This window comes from Dicentrarchus labrax, unplaced genomic scaffold (assembly GCF_905237075.1).
Source record: "Dicentrarchus labrax unplaced genomic scaffold, dlabrax2021, whole genome shotgun sequence".
Taxonomy (NCBI): domain Eukaryota; kingdom Metazoa; phylum Chordata; class Actinopteri; family Moronidae; genus Dicentrarchus; species Dicentrarchus labrax.
In genome coordinates this window covers 16695587-16715311 of record NW_026136715.1, presented here as the reverse complement: position 1 = coordinate 16715311, position 19725 = coordinate 16695587, and the positions used below count along the sequence as shown (strand labels likewise).

Below are 19725 nucleotides of genomic sequence, written 5' to 3'. Positions count from 1 at the left end.
TTACTGAACAAACAGCTGTGCAGGTGGAGCAGACAAAGCAAGGTGTCCTCTCTCCTCTTCCTCCTCCACATCAGAAGAGGATCTGTATCTATGGTGCGTTGCCACGGCTTCCCCTGGGTAACGCTGCTCTATTTTTAAAGAGGCAGGGTCATCGGGAGCTCTCATTCAGTGGCAGACAACACACTCACGTGCGTGCACATCTGCACGTACACACAGACAAAACTCACGTTTCCAATTCCTTCCTGCCTCTCGAACACAGACAGCGTGAAGCTCATAAAACACAAGCCACTCTGCTTATCTCAGCTCGTGCACCGCCACCTCTGCCCTTCTACGGCATTGATTAAAATGGAAACGCTTGATTTAAATGATTGATTAAAATAGAACAGCTTTGTCTAGGCCAGCTGCGACTGGAACAGCACAGAGATGACGTGTGCAGCGTTTGTTGGCAACAACTCCAGAGCCTTGTTTGTCGAAGAGAGAGGGGCTGTTTAAAAGAAAAGTGCTGCTCTGTTTTAAGGCTCAGAGATGCTCTAATGATAGTGGATGTCTGTGCTTCGGTGTTCGCTGGGAAAGAATGAAGAGGTGAAGCTTTTCCCCTCACACGACTGTGCTGTATATACACGATTTACTGTGACATCTTGGACTATTGCACAACACATATGTACAGTATTCTACATCAGTGGGGAAGTAGGGATAGAAGGAGATCCACAGTTTTATAACGACCCTACTTTGACTAGTTATTATTGCTGATGCATGATAGGCACAATAAACTTAAAGATGTAATGTGCTTGTAACACTGTTCACACTATCAGAATCACACATTACATACTGTTATGGACGCAATATTGTTTTCTAGATGAGGAGTGTTCTCATACGGTGATACACAGGTTTTTTTCTGTGTCTCCTTCCATCCTATCCCCACAAATAACAATCCTCTACAGCTGAACCAGAAAAAGATGAGGATTGCCCAGATCTAGGAACATCCAGCTGTCTCAAAAATAACCTTCTCCAAACTGGTGATCACATGGGATTATGGTTCAGTACAACCTAAAGCATTTTAGCATTGCACACTCCGTAACCTTGGCCAGAACTTATTACAAAACAAAGCCTGTATCTGAGCCCTCAGTGAGCCTTTCAAAGCCTCATTCCTTCCTCTGTTCCTCTCTCTGTCCCTCAATCTCTGCCCCTGTAATACCTTGACAGATGGGAAAAGGTCGTCATATCTGGTGGGACTCACACTTTCATGATCCCCTCATTACAGCTGAGATTGACAGGCAGTTATCGGCACAGATCCTACGGCGGGGAAGAAGGGAAGAACCACAGGCAAGGAGCGATGGAGCAGAAAAGGGAGGGATAGAGGGATTCAGTTCTGGGGGTTAAGGTGGGATGAACGCTGCAACAATGACCAGTGGATTTTCTCTCCCTCTTGATTTCCTCTGTTCCTCCCTTTCTTCCTCTGTCTCCCTCTCTCCAAGCAGGGCCCGGGGTTTAGTGGACGAGAGGATCGATGAGCTCAGTGGATCATAGCTCAGACTCAGGCGAGCCGATGTTCTGGTAGCCCGTCTTGGTGCTGGTGCCATAGTTGGTGTTGGTCATCTCCTGTGTGCCGCCGGGGCCTAAGTAAGCACGGTGGGCGGGCATCGGTGAAGGAGCCTCGCTGGGGTTCTTGCTGAGGATGAAGCGCTGCTCGTCCTGCTCTTCGAGGTTGGAGATGTCCTTCATCATGCCTTTACGGTAGGAGACTGACAGCTTGTTGGAGCCGTCTGAGATCAGGTTGAAGTGGCGGACGATGTAGACGATGGGTAAAGGCAGCATGGCCACCACGATGAGGGAGTAGGCCATGGCTAAAGCCCAGGGAGGGTAGCTATGAAAACTCTCTGCGCCCTGGCAAAGAAAAAGGGAAGAGGAAAGGGAAAAAAGTTAAAAAAGAGAGGAAAGAGAAGAAGGGCATTTATAGAGTAATCATCTACTTTGCCTCTTTGTTTATCTACTTTCCCACTCTCTGTATTTTGTTATTTCAGTAAACACACAAACACAAGAGAAACTGAACACTAACCTCAGCCTCCACCCAGGCGTTGTATCCTGCTGGACTGATGGCCATCTCAATGACTGTGGCGGCAATGAGCACCACCAGGATAGCTGGCGACACGTACCTCCACATGTAGTAGTAGAAGGAGTATGGCCTGAAACCAAGCATGTCCTCCAGGTCCTGCATGAACCTGTGAGGAAAGGAAATAAAGAGTGGGAAGGAATTATTATTTACGGTCTAAGCCCAATTGGCCGTGCCAATGAGCAAACATTCACAATACCAGAGTCCTGGAATTGGACACCTTAGATGGACTGCAATGGTTGGATGTTAAACCTCTTCCCCACTACAAATACTCCTGCACTTTGCATATAAATCACAGTAAGAAAGGAGAAAATCAAAAGTTGAACTAATGGTTTTTATTGCAGCCTCCTCAGCACCCCTACTTCCCTTCATGTGTCCATGCAGACACTATAGTGAGAAGTATATTGAGATTTTGGACATTTATTAATCATTATGCATCATTACTGACAGGTTTATCTATAAAATCTGAAGCATTGCGTTGATAATTGCACTCAGAATTTGGATGCTCAAATAAAGTGACAACAATAAATATCTTGCCATTTTAGATACAGACAAAGCTTCTACAGTCATGCTAATAGCTCTGTGAGGCTACATTTAGACACAGCGTTGCTTTGAGCTAAATGGTAATGTCACAGTGCACACAATGACAAAGTTATATTCATTTTTATATTTAGCAGGAAATGTTTACTCTGTTCACCATTTTAGTTTGCCGTGTAAGCTGCTCTGTATTGCAGAAAAATGTCAACATTTGCTAATAGCACTAAACACAAAGACTGAGGCTGATGGGAATCATGAACGTCTGACCGACCTGTATTACTATCCCTTCGAGCCATACCACTAGTATGGCTAAAATTGTTTAGATTTTTTTGTGAATTTGAAATGAAGTATACAGCAGTATATGGCTAGTCACATACTGCAGTTCTTTTCCCAAACTCATCAGACACCGGAAATGTCTAGAGGCACTAAACATGCCACCTGAAAATGACTAAAATCCAAAAATGACTTCATACATATTCAGTTGAGTTACCTCTTAGTGCCATAGATCCAGGCTACAGAGATGTTCTCCAGGATCACAACCACAGTGAGAGGCAAACCAGCTGAGTAGTCGTCAAACATGGCAACAAAGTAGTTGCCTGAACGCTGCACAAACAACAGGCCTAACAGGAAGGCTATGATACAGCAGGCCACTGACAAAGAGAAGAAGAAACATCCATTAAGAATCACAAATATCTCATTTGCATACAAGAGATTTGAGTTAGAGTTGAGACAGCTCACCACACAGGATCTCTTTGCGGATCTTGAAAGCATCCAGTATGGGTGTGGTGATGCCGGTCATTGTGCCGATCATGCTTCCCAGACCCAAGTTAATCAGCATGAAGAAGAACATGACAGACCAGAAGGGACTGGCAGGAAAATGTGTCATGGCCTCTGTGAAGGCGATGAACGCCAGGCCAGTGCCCTGAACCGCCTGTAGGACAGACAGAAGACGGGTTACAGTGGTTAAAGGAAGTGAGTGATCCTATGTGGAAAATCCTTCTCTTAATTCCATTTTTTTGTACATTAACTCTAGTGCAGCCATTTAAGGCTCAAAGTATAAAAGTAAAAAGTATGCTTAAGTAAAGGACACATTTTTAACAGCTGTTTCTGTTCAAAGCTAATTGAAACTTCAAATAGGGTTGATCTCCCTCGTATGTTTAGTCTTTTACATAATTTTCATCATGTTATGTCTGTCATGCGTGACATACAACAACAACAACAAGAACCATAATAATAATAATAATAGTAGTAGTAGTAGTATTGGTTATAATTCCCCTCAAATACATTCAAACTAAAGTAATGAGCCTGTTTTGAAAACGTAGAAAGTACAGAAAAATAAATACATAACTAAGTAAAGTAAGGATACATAATAAACTACTTAAGTACAGTAACAAAGTATTTACTATTTAGTACTGCGTTACTTCCCACCTGTGACAAACAGTATCACTGTTATGAAAGAGGAAACTATGCATTGTGGGTATAGCTCAACTTCATCACCTGCAAAGTAGTTTTATTTTCCTACTCACTGATAAAGCTCTTATAAGCAATTACCTGTTGAGCCTTGACAGTGACGAGCAAACTTACAGCGAAGCAATTTAAGGCTTTAAACTATGGCCATGGAAAATGCTAATTCCCAGTTAGATGACAGGACACCTCAAACTTATTTAACATGATTCAAAATCAGTGTTGAAGGAACTGCAGCTAACCACAACAACAGTACATTGTCTTTATGCTTCTGACACAGTAAAAAATACTCAAAATATTGTTTTTTATGTATTCTGTGGTAAGTGGTCACTCAATAGGTACAATAATACACTAAGAGATGTCCTTCAATAGAAAAAAACAGGAACTGGGGCTGTAAGGGAAAATTATTTTCATTAAAGATTTGTCTGCCAATTATTTTTCTAATCAATTAATCGTTGAATATATAAAATACAATTTTTAAATTTAATCATGGTCATTATAATTTCAAGTACAAGTCCAAAGTGATTGTTGCTAGTTTTGTAAGAAATTTCATTTAATATAATATATGAAAATGAAAAACATCAAATTTTTGCATTTGAGACACTTGAAAAATGACTGAAACAATGAATCAATTGTCAAACTGATTGATTGATTAAACACTACTTTGCTTCGCATGATGGTATTTTAAACCTAACCTTTCCTCTCTTACTTTTTATGTCTTAAGGCATCTTGTTGTGTAATAATCTCTTAAACATAAACTACATGATTATTCAGAAATCGTCAACGATCATTTCGTTCTCATTTCAGCTCGTGGACTCTCCCATTCTGACCTTGTTGAGTTCGTCCTCCAGCAAACAGGCGTCCAGGCCCATCTGGCCAAAGCTGTCCTCCTTCACTGTCTTAATGACAGCGTACATTTCTGCGTAGTCCTCTGAAGACAGGTGGGAGAAGTTGATGTGAGGAGGGATGAGCTCTTTGCTCAGCACACCTGTGTTTAGAAAGCCCAGGATCTTCTCTGCATTGCTGCACACAGGAAATTAGAGATGCAGAGAAAAGGGATGTGTTAGTGAGTGACAGCTGGCAAGGGGAGACCGGTCAGGTTTGTTACAGTATGACGTACTCACTCGACAACACACTTCTCGTTCATGACGTTCGCCTTGAACCCCAGGACAGCAAACACAACTAAAGTGGCCAGGATGGAGGTAACAAAGTTGATGATGGAGACCAGCGCTGCATCAAAGTGGCAGTTGTTGTCTCGCTTATTGTAGCTGGAGAAAGCGATGACGCCTCCGAAGCCCAGACCGAGGGCGAAGAAGACCTGCGTGGCTGCTTCTCTCCAAACCTGTGGCTCCAACATCTTTTCCAGCTGGAGAGCAGAAAGGGAAATGTCACAGAGATTAGTCACAGATACGGTCATATTTATCGTCATTTATGCTCTTTAAACCCTGTTGAACATTGATACTCTCCCGTCACATTTCATATATATTCTCTAGCAAACTGATGACACCATGTTTTGTGCATTATTCTATATGTCCCCCTGAAATTCAGCACATTCGGTATCTTTGGAAGCATTGGGTTTGGGAACAGAATTAAAAATAAAGCTCTGTGGAGCGCCCAGTTAGCTCAGTGGGTAGAGCTGGCGGCCCATGTACCAAGGCTGAGTCCTTGCGGTAGCAGCCCAGGGCTCGAATCCAACCTGCAGCCCTCTGCTGCGTTTCATCCCCCCTCCCTCCACCACCCCCCACCCCCAGCCGCAACCATGCAATAAAAGGTCAAAAAAATAACTTTAATAAATAAAAAAATAAATAAAGTTCTGTGGGTTTGAACAATAGTTGGCCAAGCAACATGAGTTCATTATAACAGACCCAGATGTGAGCCTTGTGAACTGAAACTGGAAAAGGAAATATTATGTAAAAGTGTGACTACTACAAATAATATATCTTTTAAGCTTTCATAATGCAAAACAAAGAGATCCATGCATTTATTTATTTTGCAATATATCTTATACTGTGAAGTGAACTTTCAACTTCATTAGAAAACTGATGATGACTTGAGGCCTCCTTTGACATTTGACATCAGCAGACTACAAAATAATTCACATTACATATTATTATATTATAGAGCAAATAAAAAAGTTAATTTCATTTTGTCAGAGTAAGTAATGATGCTATTCAGTGTCAATTTGTGTATGTAGTTATACGTATTCACCACTAGAGGGAGACATCAACCCAACACATGACACCATGAGGACATTGATGGCATTTTCATATGAGTGGATCTGAATGGCCTTGGTGGTAAAGCAGCTGAACAGCTTGCATAGACAAACTGTCATTTTTCTTACACATCTGTTTAGCAGTGAACAGTCCATGAATGAATGCAGACCAAAACAGCAGCAAGCTTAAACACAAATTTTCCCCTCCAGCACACCAATAATACATTTTATAGGACCACAGCAAATCACTACAGACTGCAATCCTGCTGAGGCAATCCTGTTTTGAGAATTGCTTCTTTTTTGGCCCAAACCTGCCGATTTTCTCTCACCTTAGGGGTGAACATGTGGGCGATGCCGTCCACTGCTCCCTTCAGCAGCAAACCTCGCACCAGGAAACAGAAAAGCACCACATATGGGAAGAGAGAGCTGAAGTACATCACCTAAGAGAGAGAGAGATTACATTATACAGTGTTGCCATGGTCACGCTTTTCTGAGGCCTCTCACATGGATGAGGACCAGACTGCAACCATGCACACACACACGCACACACACACACTCACGATGAATCAATCTCAAAACTGCTTTGTGTTTGCTTGGCACTGAATCTGTGAAATCTTACCAAATGTGGAGTGGACTCCTTGAGGTTTTGAGAGATGAGTCAAAAATCCTTCCTACAGCATTTCGGGGAAGCATTGCAGTACTGACTATGATAATTGGATTACTAAGTTTGGTGTTCAAAAAACCGTGTCAAACCTTGGCGATCCGTGTATTTTCCTATTGAAAATGTGGGCTGGATGTTGCGCTGTGGTATATGACTCACTCCCTGGATCAAGATTACAGGATGTTGTTCCAGTTGTTGCCAAAAGGAGCATTTTCCATCTGCATCCTGAACCAGTCTTTGCTTGGTTCAGTTTAAGCTTATTAATGTTGCATGTGTCTCTCTTCCATAATATAGATGAGATCCAAAAATAGACTAATGCTGATGACAGGCTTGAGCATTTTACCTTTGACTGAAAAGCATTAGCAAAGTGAATAAAACTGATATGGATGAATCATCGATTAAAAATAGAATTGAAAAGCTTCTGAGCTTTTGTTAGAATTATTTATTGTGTGCCTCTTTATCCAGTCTATGGTTTGGTAATCTCTATAGTTTGCAGGATTGGCCCCTGCTGTGAAGCCATGGAGACCCCATACCTTCCCAGAGGACTGGATGCCCTTAATGACAGCCAGGCAGACCAGGATCCAAGCTACCAGCAGGCACAGGGTCATCTTCCAGTTCAGGCCGCCTGTGTCATCGATGGAGCTGGTGATGTTGAGAGTCTGGCGGTACCAGAAGTAAGTGGTGGCCGAGCTCTTCTCACACTCCGGCACAACAACTACAACAGCAACGAGGAAAGAGAGAGAAATGGAATAAACAGCGCTATTACAGTGTGCACACATACAATTTGTTGTTTTGCAGAAAACTTTAAATATTTCATTTTACCTGTCATATAAATGTATTTTAAAATAGCCAGTGGTGGAAGAAGTACTTTTGAAATTACTTGTAAAAGTGACAAAACCAAAATGTCATGTCCCCCGACTAAAAGTACAAAGGTATGAGCAGCAAAATGTACTTAAAAGTACTAAAAGTAACACATCATGCAGAAAGGTTCCTTTTTAAATGTTGATTATATAAATTGATTTATTATTACTGGTGCATTTGTGTGTGTGTGTGTGTGTGTGTGTGTGTGTGTGTAAGCAGTATTTTAATGATGTTGCTAGTCAATGTTTAGATAATTTATAATAATAATAATAACACTGCTGTGTGCTTAAATTGTAATACCGACTCATATTTTTGAATCTACTACTGGAATGTATCAACATAAGTGGAACATTATTCTCTCTCATTTTCTCTTATTTCAAGATACAGAAACTAATTTCTGGAAAATTATTCTCTTATTACTCTCTGCATTGTCAGATTGTTCTACTTTTCAGACTCAATAACTGACAAAAAATACCTGCTAATATGGAGATTTCTGAGTGTTTTGAATGTGAAATGTTTAAAAGATTTTTGAAAAATGTTTGCTTACTCGCAGTATTCGTCTTCCCTGCCTTTGCTGGTGCATATCTGTGTTTATTGGTGCATTACCGCCACCCGTTGTCAGTGAAATAGTGTGAAACCATTGACGAGACCATGGAGCATGTCACTCAGGTCTGTGTGCATATGCCTCTGCATGTGCATGCACGAGAGACGGAAAAGGGGGCAACCACTCAGTGAAACATTGCTCCATTGCAGTATTAGTCAAAAACTCCACAGAGTACCTTTAATCTGCAAAGTAACAAGTACCGCTAACTGTTAGATAATTGTAGTGGAGTAGGAAGTACCATAGTACAAGGAGCAAAACAACTACAAGTGCTTCTTAATTGCATAATTCCACCACTGCACATAGCTTAACTAAATCCTATTGGACGCTCCACAGCATCCCCGCTGCATTCACAATCATAAGCAGAGTTGACATCCTGCCCTCGAATGCTAATGAAAGCTGATGCCCTTTACTCTGCCCGATCCTGCAAGTGCCTCCAACACAGGCTACCGGCTTCCCAGCCATTCGGAGTACTAACGCTGTCAGCTGGGTCGTAGCATCTGACTGGCCTCGCCGACAGAGCTGCTCTGTAGGATGAAGCGCAGGGCAATCTCAGCCATAGAGACAGCACAAACACTTTTCTGTTAGCCTGCAGAAACACTGCTGCTTGACTGCAGAGCCGCAGCGAGGCAAGCTGTTCAATGCAAAGACACGTTCTGCAGCTTTAAGCACCGTCCTGCATAGAACTGAGCAGCATGTGTGTGTTTGCATCTGCTGAGATACTGAATATGGAATAGTCCTGCAGGACTCTGTAGTATTCATTTTTCCTCTACGTGGTGTCTTTTGTTTTGTCAGGTGTTCTTCTCTATTACAGTTTCAGCTGTGTTGTGCACTCACTGGCTTGGGTTCCATTTCTCTCGAAGGGGCATTCAGCCCAAGGCAGTGGATACTGGAAGGACTGGAAGAAATAGAAGATGCTCCAGCCGATAATCACATTATAATAGAGGCCAACAAAACCGCAAACCTGAGGGAACATGAGAGAAAAACAAAACAACGTATTACTCCTAAAAACCACACAAATGTACAAACACAAACAGCACAGGGGACATACAGCATGCAGTTTGTTGAGGTGAACGCCTCTTCTTGAGTCAGGGCACAGCCGTTGAGTATACAGCTTAAGTCAGTGTGTGTATGAATTATTGAGCTGTTTGCTCTCAGTAGCCAAGTCTAGGGTCCTCTATGAGAAGGTATTTATAGCTGCTGAATCTCCCTCTGCCACATCCGGGCTGCCACACGCCTCACTGCCCCAGGCCAGGCATCTCCCTCCTCTCTTTTGCACCAGATTGATGAAATCACTATCAGAAAGACTGACGCAGTAGATCACTGACTGACTGACTCAGCCACTGACTGACTATGTTTTAGGCGGATGACGCTGATGGGATGGGGACATGATGGGTCACTACTCCTGCAAATGATGGGGACAGATTATGACAGTGGTCTGTGCTTGTCTTTGCATGCAGCTTGCTGTAAAACTTCAAGAGGAAGTAATATGAGCAGGCAGAGGCAGTTGTACAGCACATCTATTGTCTCTGCACATGACATGTCTTACTCTGAGTCGAGAGGTGAAAGAGGGAAAATTACTATCTTAGACACTACATCAATGCAATAACAGTTGGTGATCTTGGTCCCAAATACCCATTGCATTTCTCTAAAGCTGTTTATGGCATTTTACAGTCCAATAGGTTTATTAGTGGTAATTCAATCATTTATTAATGTTTAACAAATCAGTGCTAAGCCATTAAAAACGGTTTGTGAGGCCACAAAGGGCCCCTTTGGTTGGTGTATATCTTTTGTAACTGTAGCTTCATTCATTGTTTACCAGCCTCAATGGCTCGCTGTAAAGTGGAAAAAAAATGTCATGGGTTTTTCCACTAATAATAACGCATCAAATATTAGTAGGTTATTAATAAATCAGCCTTCCTGCAGAAGGTAGGCACTCAAACATTGTAATCAGTTGAAGACATTAAAGAGACAGGTGAGTGGAGAGAGCTGCTGTGGTCAACTTGAAATCATGTCACTTGCAATGGATTTTAATGGGAAGTTTTCATTGGGGGAAAAGTATAAACTTCTCCAACCACTCATGCAGCAAAACAAACATATTCTTCACTGCGTAAACCACTGAATTACATTGTAATTGACATGATTTCATGCTTTGGTACAGACCTTCATGTACCCCTGAGGATGAATTGTGACAATGACTGTGGTGATCCTTTAGCTTTTCATCTAGCTCCATAATCAAGTCAGATTTTCTGTTTATCAAATACTTTTGTTTGTGACCAAATACCTCTAAAATTAATAACACTCCCGTCAACCTCAGCTGTACTTTGTTTTTAGTGCTTTATTTTAGTCAGGCAGTCTCATGGAGATGAAGGTCTCATTTTCAAGACAAACGTGAAAACAATAGTCAATAGAACAATAAATGTTAGTATACTATTGCACTACACTGAGATGGTGAACAAGGTCATGGTTTTACTTGCTAAACATAAGCCTGTTAGCATTGTCACTGTGAGCATATTAGCATGCTCTCAGAGTTGCATTAATGGCTGTAGACAAAATAGCTACAGCCATCAATCAACACATTAGTGACAACCTGTAAACCCTAAAGTTCTGAAGTGTTAGGAGGTAGTTTCGGCACCACTTGTTCTGAAAGGATGAGTCCAGTTCATTTTTCCCATGTACAATGTTACTGACAGTTGGAGCTCTTCTGAAGCTCGGATAAGTCGTTAGTCAGTCCAAAATATTAAAGCTACTACAAGGAGTTTTGAACTGGTTATAGAACAGTCTCAATTTATTTTATCAAGAATCACAGAGCTTAAAATTCTGTGAAAACTGATTTTATAATCTGAGGATTAATTCACTATTTTAATTTTTAACAGGACGAAATAAAATAAGATAAGATGTACCTTTATTAATCCCCCGTAGGAGAAATTCAAGTTACATTCAAGAATGAAGAAAAACTGTTCCAGAACCAGCGGCCCCTCCATTATGCCTCATTGTTAAGTGCAACCAGTATGAAGAGTTAAATGGTTAGTGAGTTAATGTTGTCTCTTACCATCAGACTAGAGACCCCGATGCCTCCCAGCTGTGGGTAGACGTAGTTCCACACCCCGATGCTGCCACGCCGGATCCTCTGACCCACCGCCAGCTCCAGGAAGAACAAGGGGATGCCGATGAGGATGAGCAGAATAAAGTAGGGAACCAGATATGCACCTGAGACAGAGGAGGGATAGAGGATGGTGGCATTACTGAGTGTACAGCTACATCGGTTATCTGAATTATTCTTTGTTTGCAATCCATGCATAGGGAAGGACTAAAGCTTATTATAAAACAGCAGAAGGGACTTTGTTAAATTCTCTTTGTTAGGCTCTATTTTTCTTCTTCTTTCCATCACACTTCTTACTCTCTTTCTTTGTCAGTCAACTTCCATTCAACACTTTGTCAGATGTGTCCATCTTTTTTGCAGAAAGGACAATAGAGAGAAAAGCATCAGGCACTCAAAGACAACAAGTCACGTCCAGTCCTGCTTACGTCAAGACATGAAGGGGCACCATGGTGACAAAACCATCCGCAGCGAGAGAGGATGGGCTCCAACTGATGGACGCCTGGAAGGAGCAGCCTGTTTCCAGACTAAAAACAAATGACGTTTGACTTGATCAAAAATACTGATCATGTCGTGATTGGCCATTAGAGCTAGCAGCAGACAAAGGAAACAAAGACAGGGACACAGTGTCATGTTACATAGTGGTATTATTATCTGGACTGTTAGAAGTGACTGCTGTGTTGCTGCCTACTTTTACTGATCTTTGATGTCTATTCTGGGGAGCAGAGACACAGAACAGAGAAAAGCAAAACATGTTAGTGAGGAGATAGGTTGGTAAGCTGCCTCTTATTGTTATTCCTTACAGATTTGGCACTTCAGCCAGTTTTTTAACCCACCAGCAACAAGGAAGTGGTCAGATCATATAGCATATAGCATGTAGAGGATGATTCCTGTTAATTTTAACGACACCTTGATCTTTCTTTGGTTGAAAACATATTCTTGAAGAAGGTAGGCTATCATATTTATGGCACAATCATGGAAATACAAAACCAGAAAACCATAAAGTTTCAGGTTAACCTAAGATTTAAGGATATGGATCTTCATGATTGGAACAATGAGCTTGATGATAACCAGCAGTCTAATAGCTACTGACTGTTTAAGACTGAGTGATTGTCTGACTTGTCATTTTGTTTAGCTCAGCCCTGTGTACAAAGCAAATCTGTATAAATGTATGTGTAGTACTCACAATCTGTTCATTTCAGAGAAGAGATATTTATGTGACTGTACAGGAGATCAAGGAGGCAAGTATCATTGTATATTAGTTTGTCCTAGATTTGATGTTGAGAGAAACACATGGATACTATTGGATTAATCCAAGTATTGTTAAATAAAAAACAATCAGGCACAATCATACTCCCCAGAGGATGAACAATTTCCTATTATGCCTCCTATCATCACTTTGCCTTCATAGTTTCATAAAGAACATTAAAGAAGCAGCTAGAAGCTGGTTGGGGGTCTATCATTTGTCCTGACAAAAGATTTACTCTAAAGATGTCTCTTTTTTGTTTTGTCGTGGACTATCTAACATTATTTTGTTTTGTGATAGATTGTTGTTCATTTCCTTTTAAGATGAGCCTTTGTGATTTAAGACAAAAACCTTTGCTTGACAAGAAACGGTGAAAACTAAACAAGGATGGACAAGAGACATCTTGAAACAAGCCTGGACGAGACAATGCAGCACCGCCTACGGAGTCAAAATTCAGTGGGGGATACACACACAAGTACATGCACACACTCTGATTAAAATGATCCAGCTTTGTTATATCATGCATTTCAAATACCCTCTTTACACACACCTCCCACACAAGGTAGAACCAACAATGTCTGAAAGCGCAGGAAATCAGTGTTTACTCTTCCACTTCCTCCATCTTAGTCATCAACACCCTCTCATCTCACCACAATACCAGCAAATCATAATAGCAAAGAGATAAGGCTGAGAAACCTGCAAGAAAAGCAAATAAAGACTAAACCTCACTGCGTTGTACCAGACCCCCAATGTTCCCTCATCCTGCTGAGGAAAAATGATCTCATCCTGTAGCTGCTGACAGCACAAGTTCGCAAAGTCTGAGAAATGTTGAAGAGACTGGCCCTCTGACTTGCACGATTAGTTGGCTAATTGGCTGACAGGACGCAATTTATCAAGTAGGAAGAGGCTGCAGCTCCGTCAGTAGGCAAACTGAGCAGGACACTGAATGGACATTGAGATATTAGACACACGAGAATGGTGAGAAAGGTACAGCACGCACCGTGATGTGTACAGGAAATTGGTATAGCCTGAAATGTATGCAAAATGACATGTAAAATAGTCAAACTATTCCTTTAATCAAAATTAATGAAGATGGAGGCAGAGAAAATTTGAATCTTTATTATATCCTGGATTATTTTAGAAAAGCCAATTTGCTGTGTGTAAGCACAACACTTACTCTTCTGACTGTCTAAAACAAGCAGATGGTTAATGGTCCAGAATAATGTTGTACAGTGCTAAAATGTTGTGGCAGTTTGGACGAGTGCATCATTTTAGGTGGTTGAAACTGTCAACACACTGGTTTGTCCTTGGGCAAAATGTTTACATGCTGGGAAGAGTAATTGGGTTAGTGTTGTGTGTGTGTTTGTGTCAAGTACAACAACAGACAGAAAATACATAACAGGACTTATTGACTTTATCTGTTAGAGGAAAGAAGAACTCAATTAGTTGAAATCGCTGATGTATTTCTGTCTATAATGTGATCCAAATGAACGTTTTTATGAGATAGCGCAATACAGCATTCAATTTCACGCAAATCACAGACACCAGTGGGCATTCTCAATCAAATCATGTCTCAACAAACAGTTGGCAGGCAAAGAAGCTCCTGGACAAAACTGCAGACAGGAAAATGCAAATCCCATGCTCGAACAAAAGGATAAAATCAAAATCGTTACATGCTATTAAGTTAACTACTCCCATCTGGCAGCTTATTTCATTGAGGATTTTACAGAACTAATAAAAAGAAGTCACATTAGCAGCATTGACTCAGCACAACATTTCTCGTTGTTAACAATTACTCAGCAGCCTAGGGGGACACATGTTCACCATGGGTGGCCCAATCAGGATCCGACATCCAAACCTGGGAAGTGTTACTAGGCTTTGCACATTGGGCGATGCAAAACTTCCAAGTTTATGTGATTCAGACAGACACTGAACTGTTAAAATGCAATAAAATCATGTAGACATGTCATCCACCTACCTCCACCGTTCTTCTGGCAAAGGTAGGGGAACCTCCAGACGTTACCCAGGCCCACAGAAAAGCCCACCTGGGCCAGGATGTACTCTAGCTTGTTGTTCCAGGCCGGTCGGCCGTCTTCAGCGTCTGGGTCAGGGGAGGGCAGCAGGGCCTTTACTGGAGCAGTAGATCCAGGACTCAGACCCATGCTCATCTGACTGCTCTTATAGTCCATGGGGTGCTCCAGGGACAGCAGGTCAGCCACTGACTCAGTGACCGGCTCATTGCTGTGCTCCCGCTGGGTCACCTTGGTGTTCTTTGGCATAGCTGCAACACAGGAGCTCCTTCAGGCTAAGGGTGTTGGAGGCAAGTAGGAGAACCAAAGGGGACTGACTGGAGGGAGATCAGGAGGAAGCAGGGAAAGAAAGTTGTGCCTTTTTCTTAAATCTGTGAAGAGAAAGGGTTGGAGACAAACAGGAAATGTAACTGCTTATGAATAAGTTAAGAACTTTTTCTGCTAAACCATAAAATGTAATTATAACATAACACTCTCATATAAAGACCCAAGAGTCCCAAGATAAATGAACAACATTTAAAACTAAGTGAATGACCATCGAAAAATTGTTTCAGCATTTAAAAGAGTAAAAGGCCAGTTGCTATTAGCACTGAAGACCACATAGATATAGAATTATTGATTAACCTTTAACTGGCTCTATGTCTTGGAAGACAAAAATAAGTCATACTACTGTGATTATTTGTTTAAGACCCTTCACAACATCACAGGAAAACAGTTCAGGAGCTAGACTTTTGATAAGTGACTTTATCAATTTCTGTTCAGAATGGTGTGAACTGCTTTTCCTGCTTTCTACTTTGCACATAAAACATTTCAAAATGTCAGTAAAACTGCAGCACTTGAGAGCCATAAGTGAGGTATTTCAGTAATCCACTTCATTATGGTGAATGAGACCCAAAGATTGAATTACAATCCATTTCACAGCAGAGCCCATTATACTAAAGTTGAGTCATGTGAATAGCATCAACAGCAGTGTGTCTGTGTCTGTGTCTGTGTGTGTGTGTGACTGCTGGTCTCAGGAGAATGCAATGCAATAAAACCAAAGCCTCAGATTTCATCAGTTATTAGTGTCCGTATTTGTTTCTCATCACACAGATTCAACATCTTGTCTGCAGGTTGTTTTAAGATTTCAGAGGCTGTGATGAAAGAGTCTGATAGTCCAGCGCTCCTGAATGAACTGTATTATTTCCTAAAGAGAAAACCTTACTGGAAAGTTAGTCTCTCCAAATTCTCTGGCATGTGATACCTTTTAAGAGGCCCTTTGCAAAAATCCACTAATAATCCTACAATCCTGTTTGTGCTGCCTCCCTTGAGAGAAACTGGTGTAGACAACAACACAATTTAAGAGTCACTGTGTCAGAAATTATAGAAGGTCTGATTCTCCTGCATATATGAGGATTTTAAAGTTATTGTTTAATCACAAGCAGTTAGCCACCCAGATCCTGACACATCTTGTCATCTTGATAACGGGCTAAACGCACTGATTGAAAGAGCACCGATTTAGTATTCCACTCCTAGACTTAGGAAACAAATATGATCAAAATCGATACAGCAGAACCAGAGATATGGTCTTTTTCATTCATTTCCTTCTTCCCTGATAAAACATGGTGCTACATTACTTACAATGCAACTTAAATGCCTACAGTTCGGTTGGAGATTCAGGTGTGTTATGCTAGCAGTGGCCAATGTAGCCTCAGGCAGAGCTTACTTCGTTATAACTCGAAATAATAGCACCTCTGCCCTTTTCTAATGTATAATGAGGAGGTCTTTAGTTCTGGCGAGGTGGCCCACCTCCGCTATTCAACACTGTGGGTAAACACCGGAGATTTAATCCTCTTAAATTAAAATGGAAATTTGTAGCTGCAAGCATGAAATACTTGTCCATGAAAAGACACTTGACCCTCGAAGACCCATGAAAACATTGTGAGACAATTAGCATTTACTATACATTAACTCATTAACTAAAGGTCAGCATAACAATGAATGATGCAGACAACCTTGGTTAAGAGAGCAGAAAACAACAGAAACCAGACTTCAGCTGTGTGGGATGGACGAGATCTGTCTTTTCACTCTGGTAGTTCAGAGGCAGAGAATAGAAGCCAGAGGTGTTTGATCTAGAGACAAGGCCTCTAATCTGAAAACAGATGCAGCGGACTGAGAGCAGAGCTGGGTTTTTATTCACAGTGACTTCTGAAGAACGGTTGCCAGCCGGCAGGACTCTAAGCCCACCCAGAGGCCGCACCAGCAGCACGCACATCACATTCCTCAACAGTGGCAATAAGCCCCTGCAGTCACGACACGCAGCAGCTCCTAGCCTCCGAGCTCCGCACAGATCCCAGAACTGCAGTGACCTTTCCAACAGCAGTCTACAACTACACAATAATGAGTCATCATCGAACACTCTCCAAATGAGGTGTGAAGCAATGAAATGCATGTTTGCAAACAAAAATGTTTTTCTGGCCAAGCTGCAGAGTTTTGGGGGTTATTTTGAGCTCTCAAAGACCGTTCACACAATGTTTTACTCTACTTTTCTTATGAATGGCCAATAAGATTCTCACTTTGGCTTTCTAATCATGTGCAGTGAAAGTTTTCAATGTTGATGCAAACTTTCAGAGTTTCACAGTATGTGCTGACACAGATGGCACATAACAGACAGCAGGGCTTCACACACAGTGCAAGACAATCTTACAGATTATGACTCAGAAATCAATCTCCATGTGAGGGAAACATAGTGAGTGGCAAGTTTGGTTTTTTTCAGGATAAAAGTGTACTGAAGAGAATAAAATGCAACGGTGGAATGGAAAAAGGTGCTGCAGAGAGGGCTGTATGTATTTACTTTTCACAGAAATGGGAGTGGTGCTAAGAGACCCCCAGATGTGTGTTTCCTGGAACCATATAATCCTAATTCTCCATAGACAGTTTGGTGTTAATGATGTAACAGCACAGGTTGTCTGTTTCTCCTACAAAGATATGCTCTCACTTTTATCTAGTCTGGTTGCTAAGCGATGGCTCTTCCTGCAAAATTGAAATCCCACCCCTGCCGCAGCATCAGTGGTCGCCTATCTCTCCTCTCACCATCTCAAATGGACGGACTTGATATCCCCTGAGGGTCAGCTGCAAATAACACGGAGCTGCTGTGACAGGACTGAGAGGGGGTGATAGATTGTAGCAAAAGCTGCCCGTGATGGTCTGTCGTGGGATCTATTGCAGCCATCACAGACAGATTCAATTCTAGAAAATGGTGTCACTGTAAAATATATGGTATGGACAGATGCCACCCAGTATTGATGAATTCCACTGCCCCCCCACCAGTGGGATTTGATCCTGAAAAACAAACTGATTCTGACAGGTACAAAGCAGCACCTGCATGGCCACGTTAAGGCATCCTCAGGCCCATATATTTACCACAGCTTGAGGAGTGACTCTCTGCGTGGGTATAACCTCTGATGTCTTGTCAAGGTCAAATGAATCACTTAATAACAGCAATGCGGAGACGCAAACAACGTCAGCGGGTGATCATCAGTCCCACAGAATTTGACATATTCGAGCCGAATGTGGACACACATGGCGCGGCATCGTCATACACGGAGGATTAATGAGCGACGCTCACCGTCAATGTTGCGGCGAAATCAGCATCTGTCAGGTGATGAGATGAAAGCTGACGCTCGTCTCTGTCAAGTCAATTCCAGATTGTATTTTATTTTTGGGAGGGAGGATGCGGGGGTTATCGCTGGTTGCTGGAGCGATTCACGACCAACCATTTAATCGTTACAGAGAAACAAACACACATCTAAAACGGGGAAATTGCGAAAATGCTTACAAGACCGTCACTCTTACCTTGTGTGTTGTGCGGAACGGGTTACAACGTCCGAGTCTGTGTATGAATCCAACGTGATGTTCGGTATCTTCATTCAGGCACTGGATCCGTGTGCAACATCTCTGCGCGCAAAGAGATGCGATATCACACAGCTTCCAGTCACACAGGGCGCATAGTGCGTAAAGTCTGACGCAGGAGCTCAACGCTTGCCACAAGTTTGCTTTACTATAATCACATTAACTTGAACAGGTAATGGCTTATTGCAACTGTGTATCTCACTCCGGCGCTTCAGCGATGTTCTGCAGCTCTGCTAAAAGAGCAGCTGCTCGCACCTCTGGTCTCTGGTTTCCACGTGGTTATGGCTGTGTTGTGGGATAAATCAGCTCCCCATAGGGTGAAGAAATTACTATGGAAAGTCACTCACGACGAAGTCTGACGCAGGTTTGACTCACCCGCTCGTGCGCACGTCAGCAGTTGATCCTAAAAAAAAAAAAAAAACTACATCTGCAGTGTTCACAGGACGGTAATAAGGGCGTCACACAGGTAGCCTGCAATCAGAATGCATCAAACTAATGAATTGTATACTGATTGTGCAAAAGGTGTTTGGGTTGGACAAAATGCGTCCCCAGCAACCTTAATGAAAACTGAATGACGACTATTATTATTATTACTACTACTAATATATGCAGAATTAGAACAAGAAATGAACATCTCAGTTTCCCCACATTGCTTTTACGCTGATGGGAGCTACCTTGACACAGTTTACCTCCATTACAGAGGAGGTGCCAGATGTTAATACCTAATAGACATGTCAGACTGCGCTGTTGTGCCCACAGTAATGTAACAGGCGTGAAAAGACAGTGCTTTCTAATGGACGTTTCTCAAGTGCAGATAATTTGTGGCACAGTCATTTTTCTCTCTGACACCAGCAATTTATTCTGCCCTTGGCTCTGTCTGCCATGGCTCCACACTCCATAATTCTTCTCCTGGCTCTCTGGGTGGCTTTTTATTTTCACAAAATAGACAACAGAGAAGTTTGCATGAGCTTGTTTTTGCTATTTTGCTATGTAATTGTTTTCCCAATTGATA

The 19725-nt window shown here is 41.9% G+C and overlaps 1 protein-coding gene across 1 annotated transcript; it reads right to left on the bottom strand.

Moving 5' to 3' along the window:
* Window positions 1–560: 560 nt before the first annotated feature.
* On the bottom strand, window positions 561–19087 carry slc6a17 (solute carrier family 6 member 17). The gene is made up of 12 exons (XM_051425405.1): window positions 18657–19087; window positions 14771–15193; window positions 11499–11656; window positions 9284–9410; window positions 7518–7699; window positions 6653–6763; window positions 5236–5477; window positions 4942–5134; window positions 3386–3578; window positions 3138–3297; window positions 2057–2219; window positions 561–1884 (listed from the first exon to the last, which is right to left on the bottom strand). Exons 2-12 carry the CDS (start codon window positions 15069–15071, stop codon window positions 1522–1524), a joined length of 2193 nt encoding a protein of 730 aa, XP_051281365.1. The 5' UTR covers window positions 15072–15193; window positions 18657–19087; the 3' UTR covers window positions 561–1521.
* Between the last annotated feature and the right edge of the window lie 638 nt (window positions 19088–19725).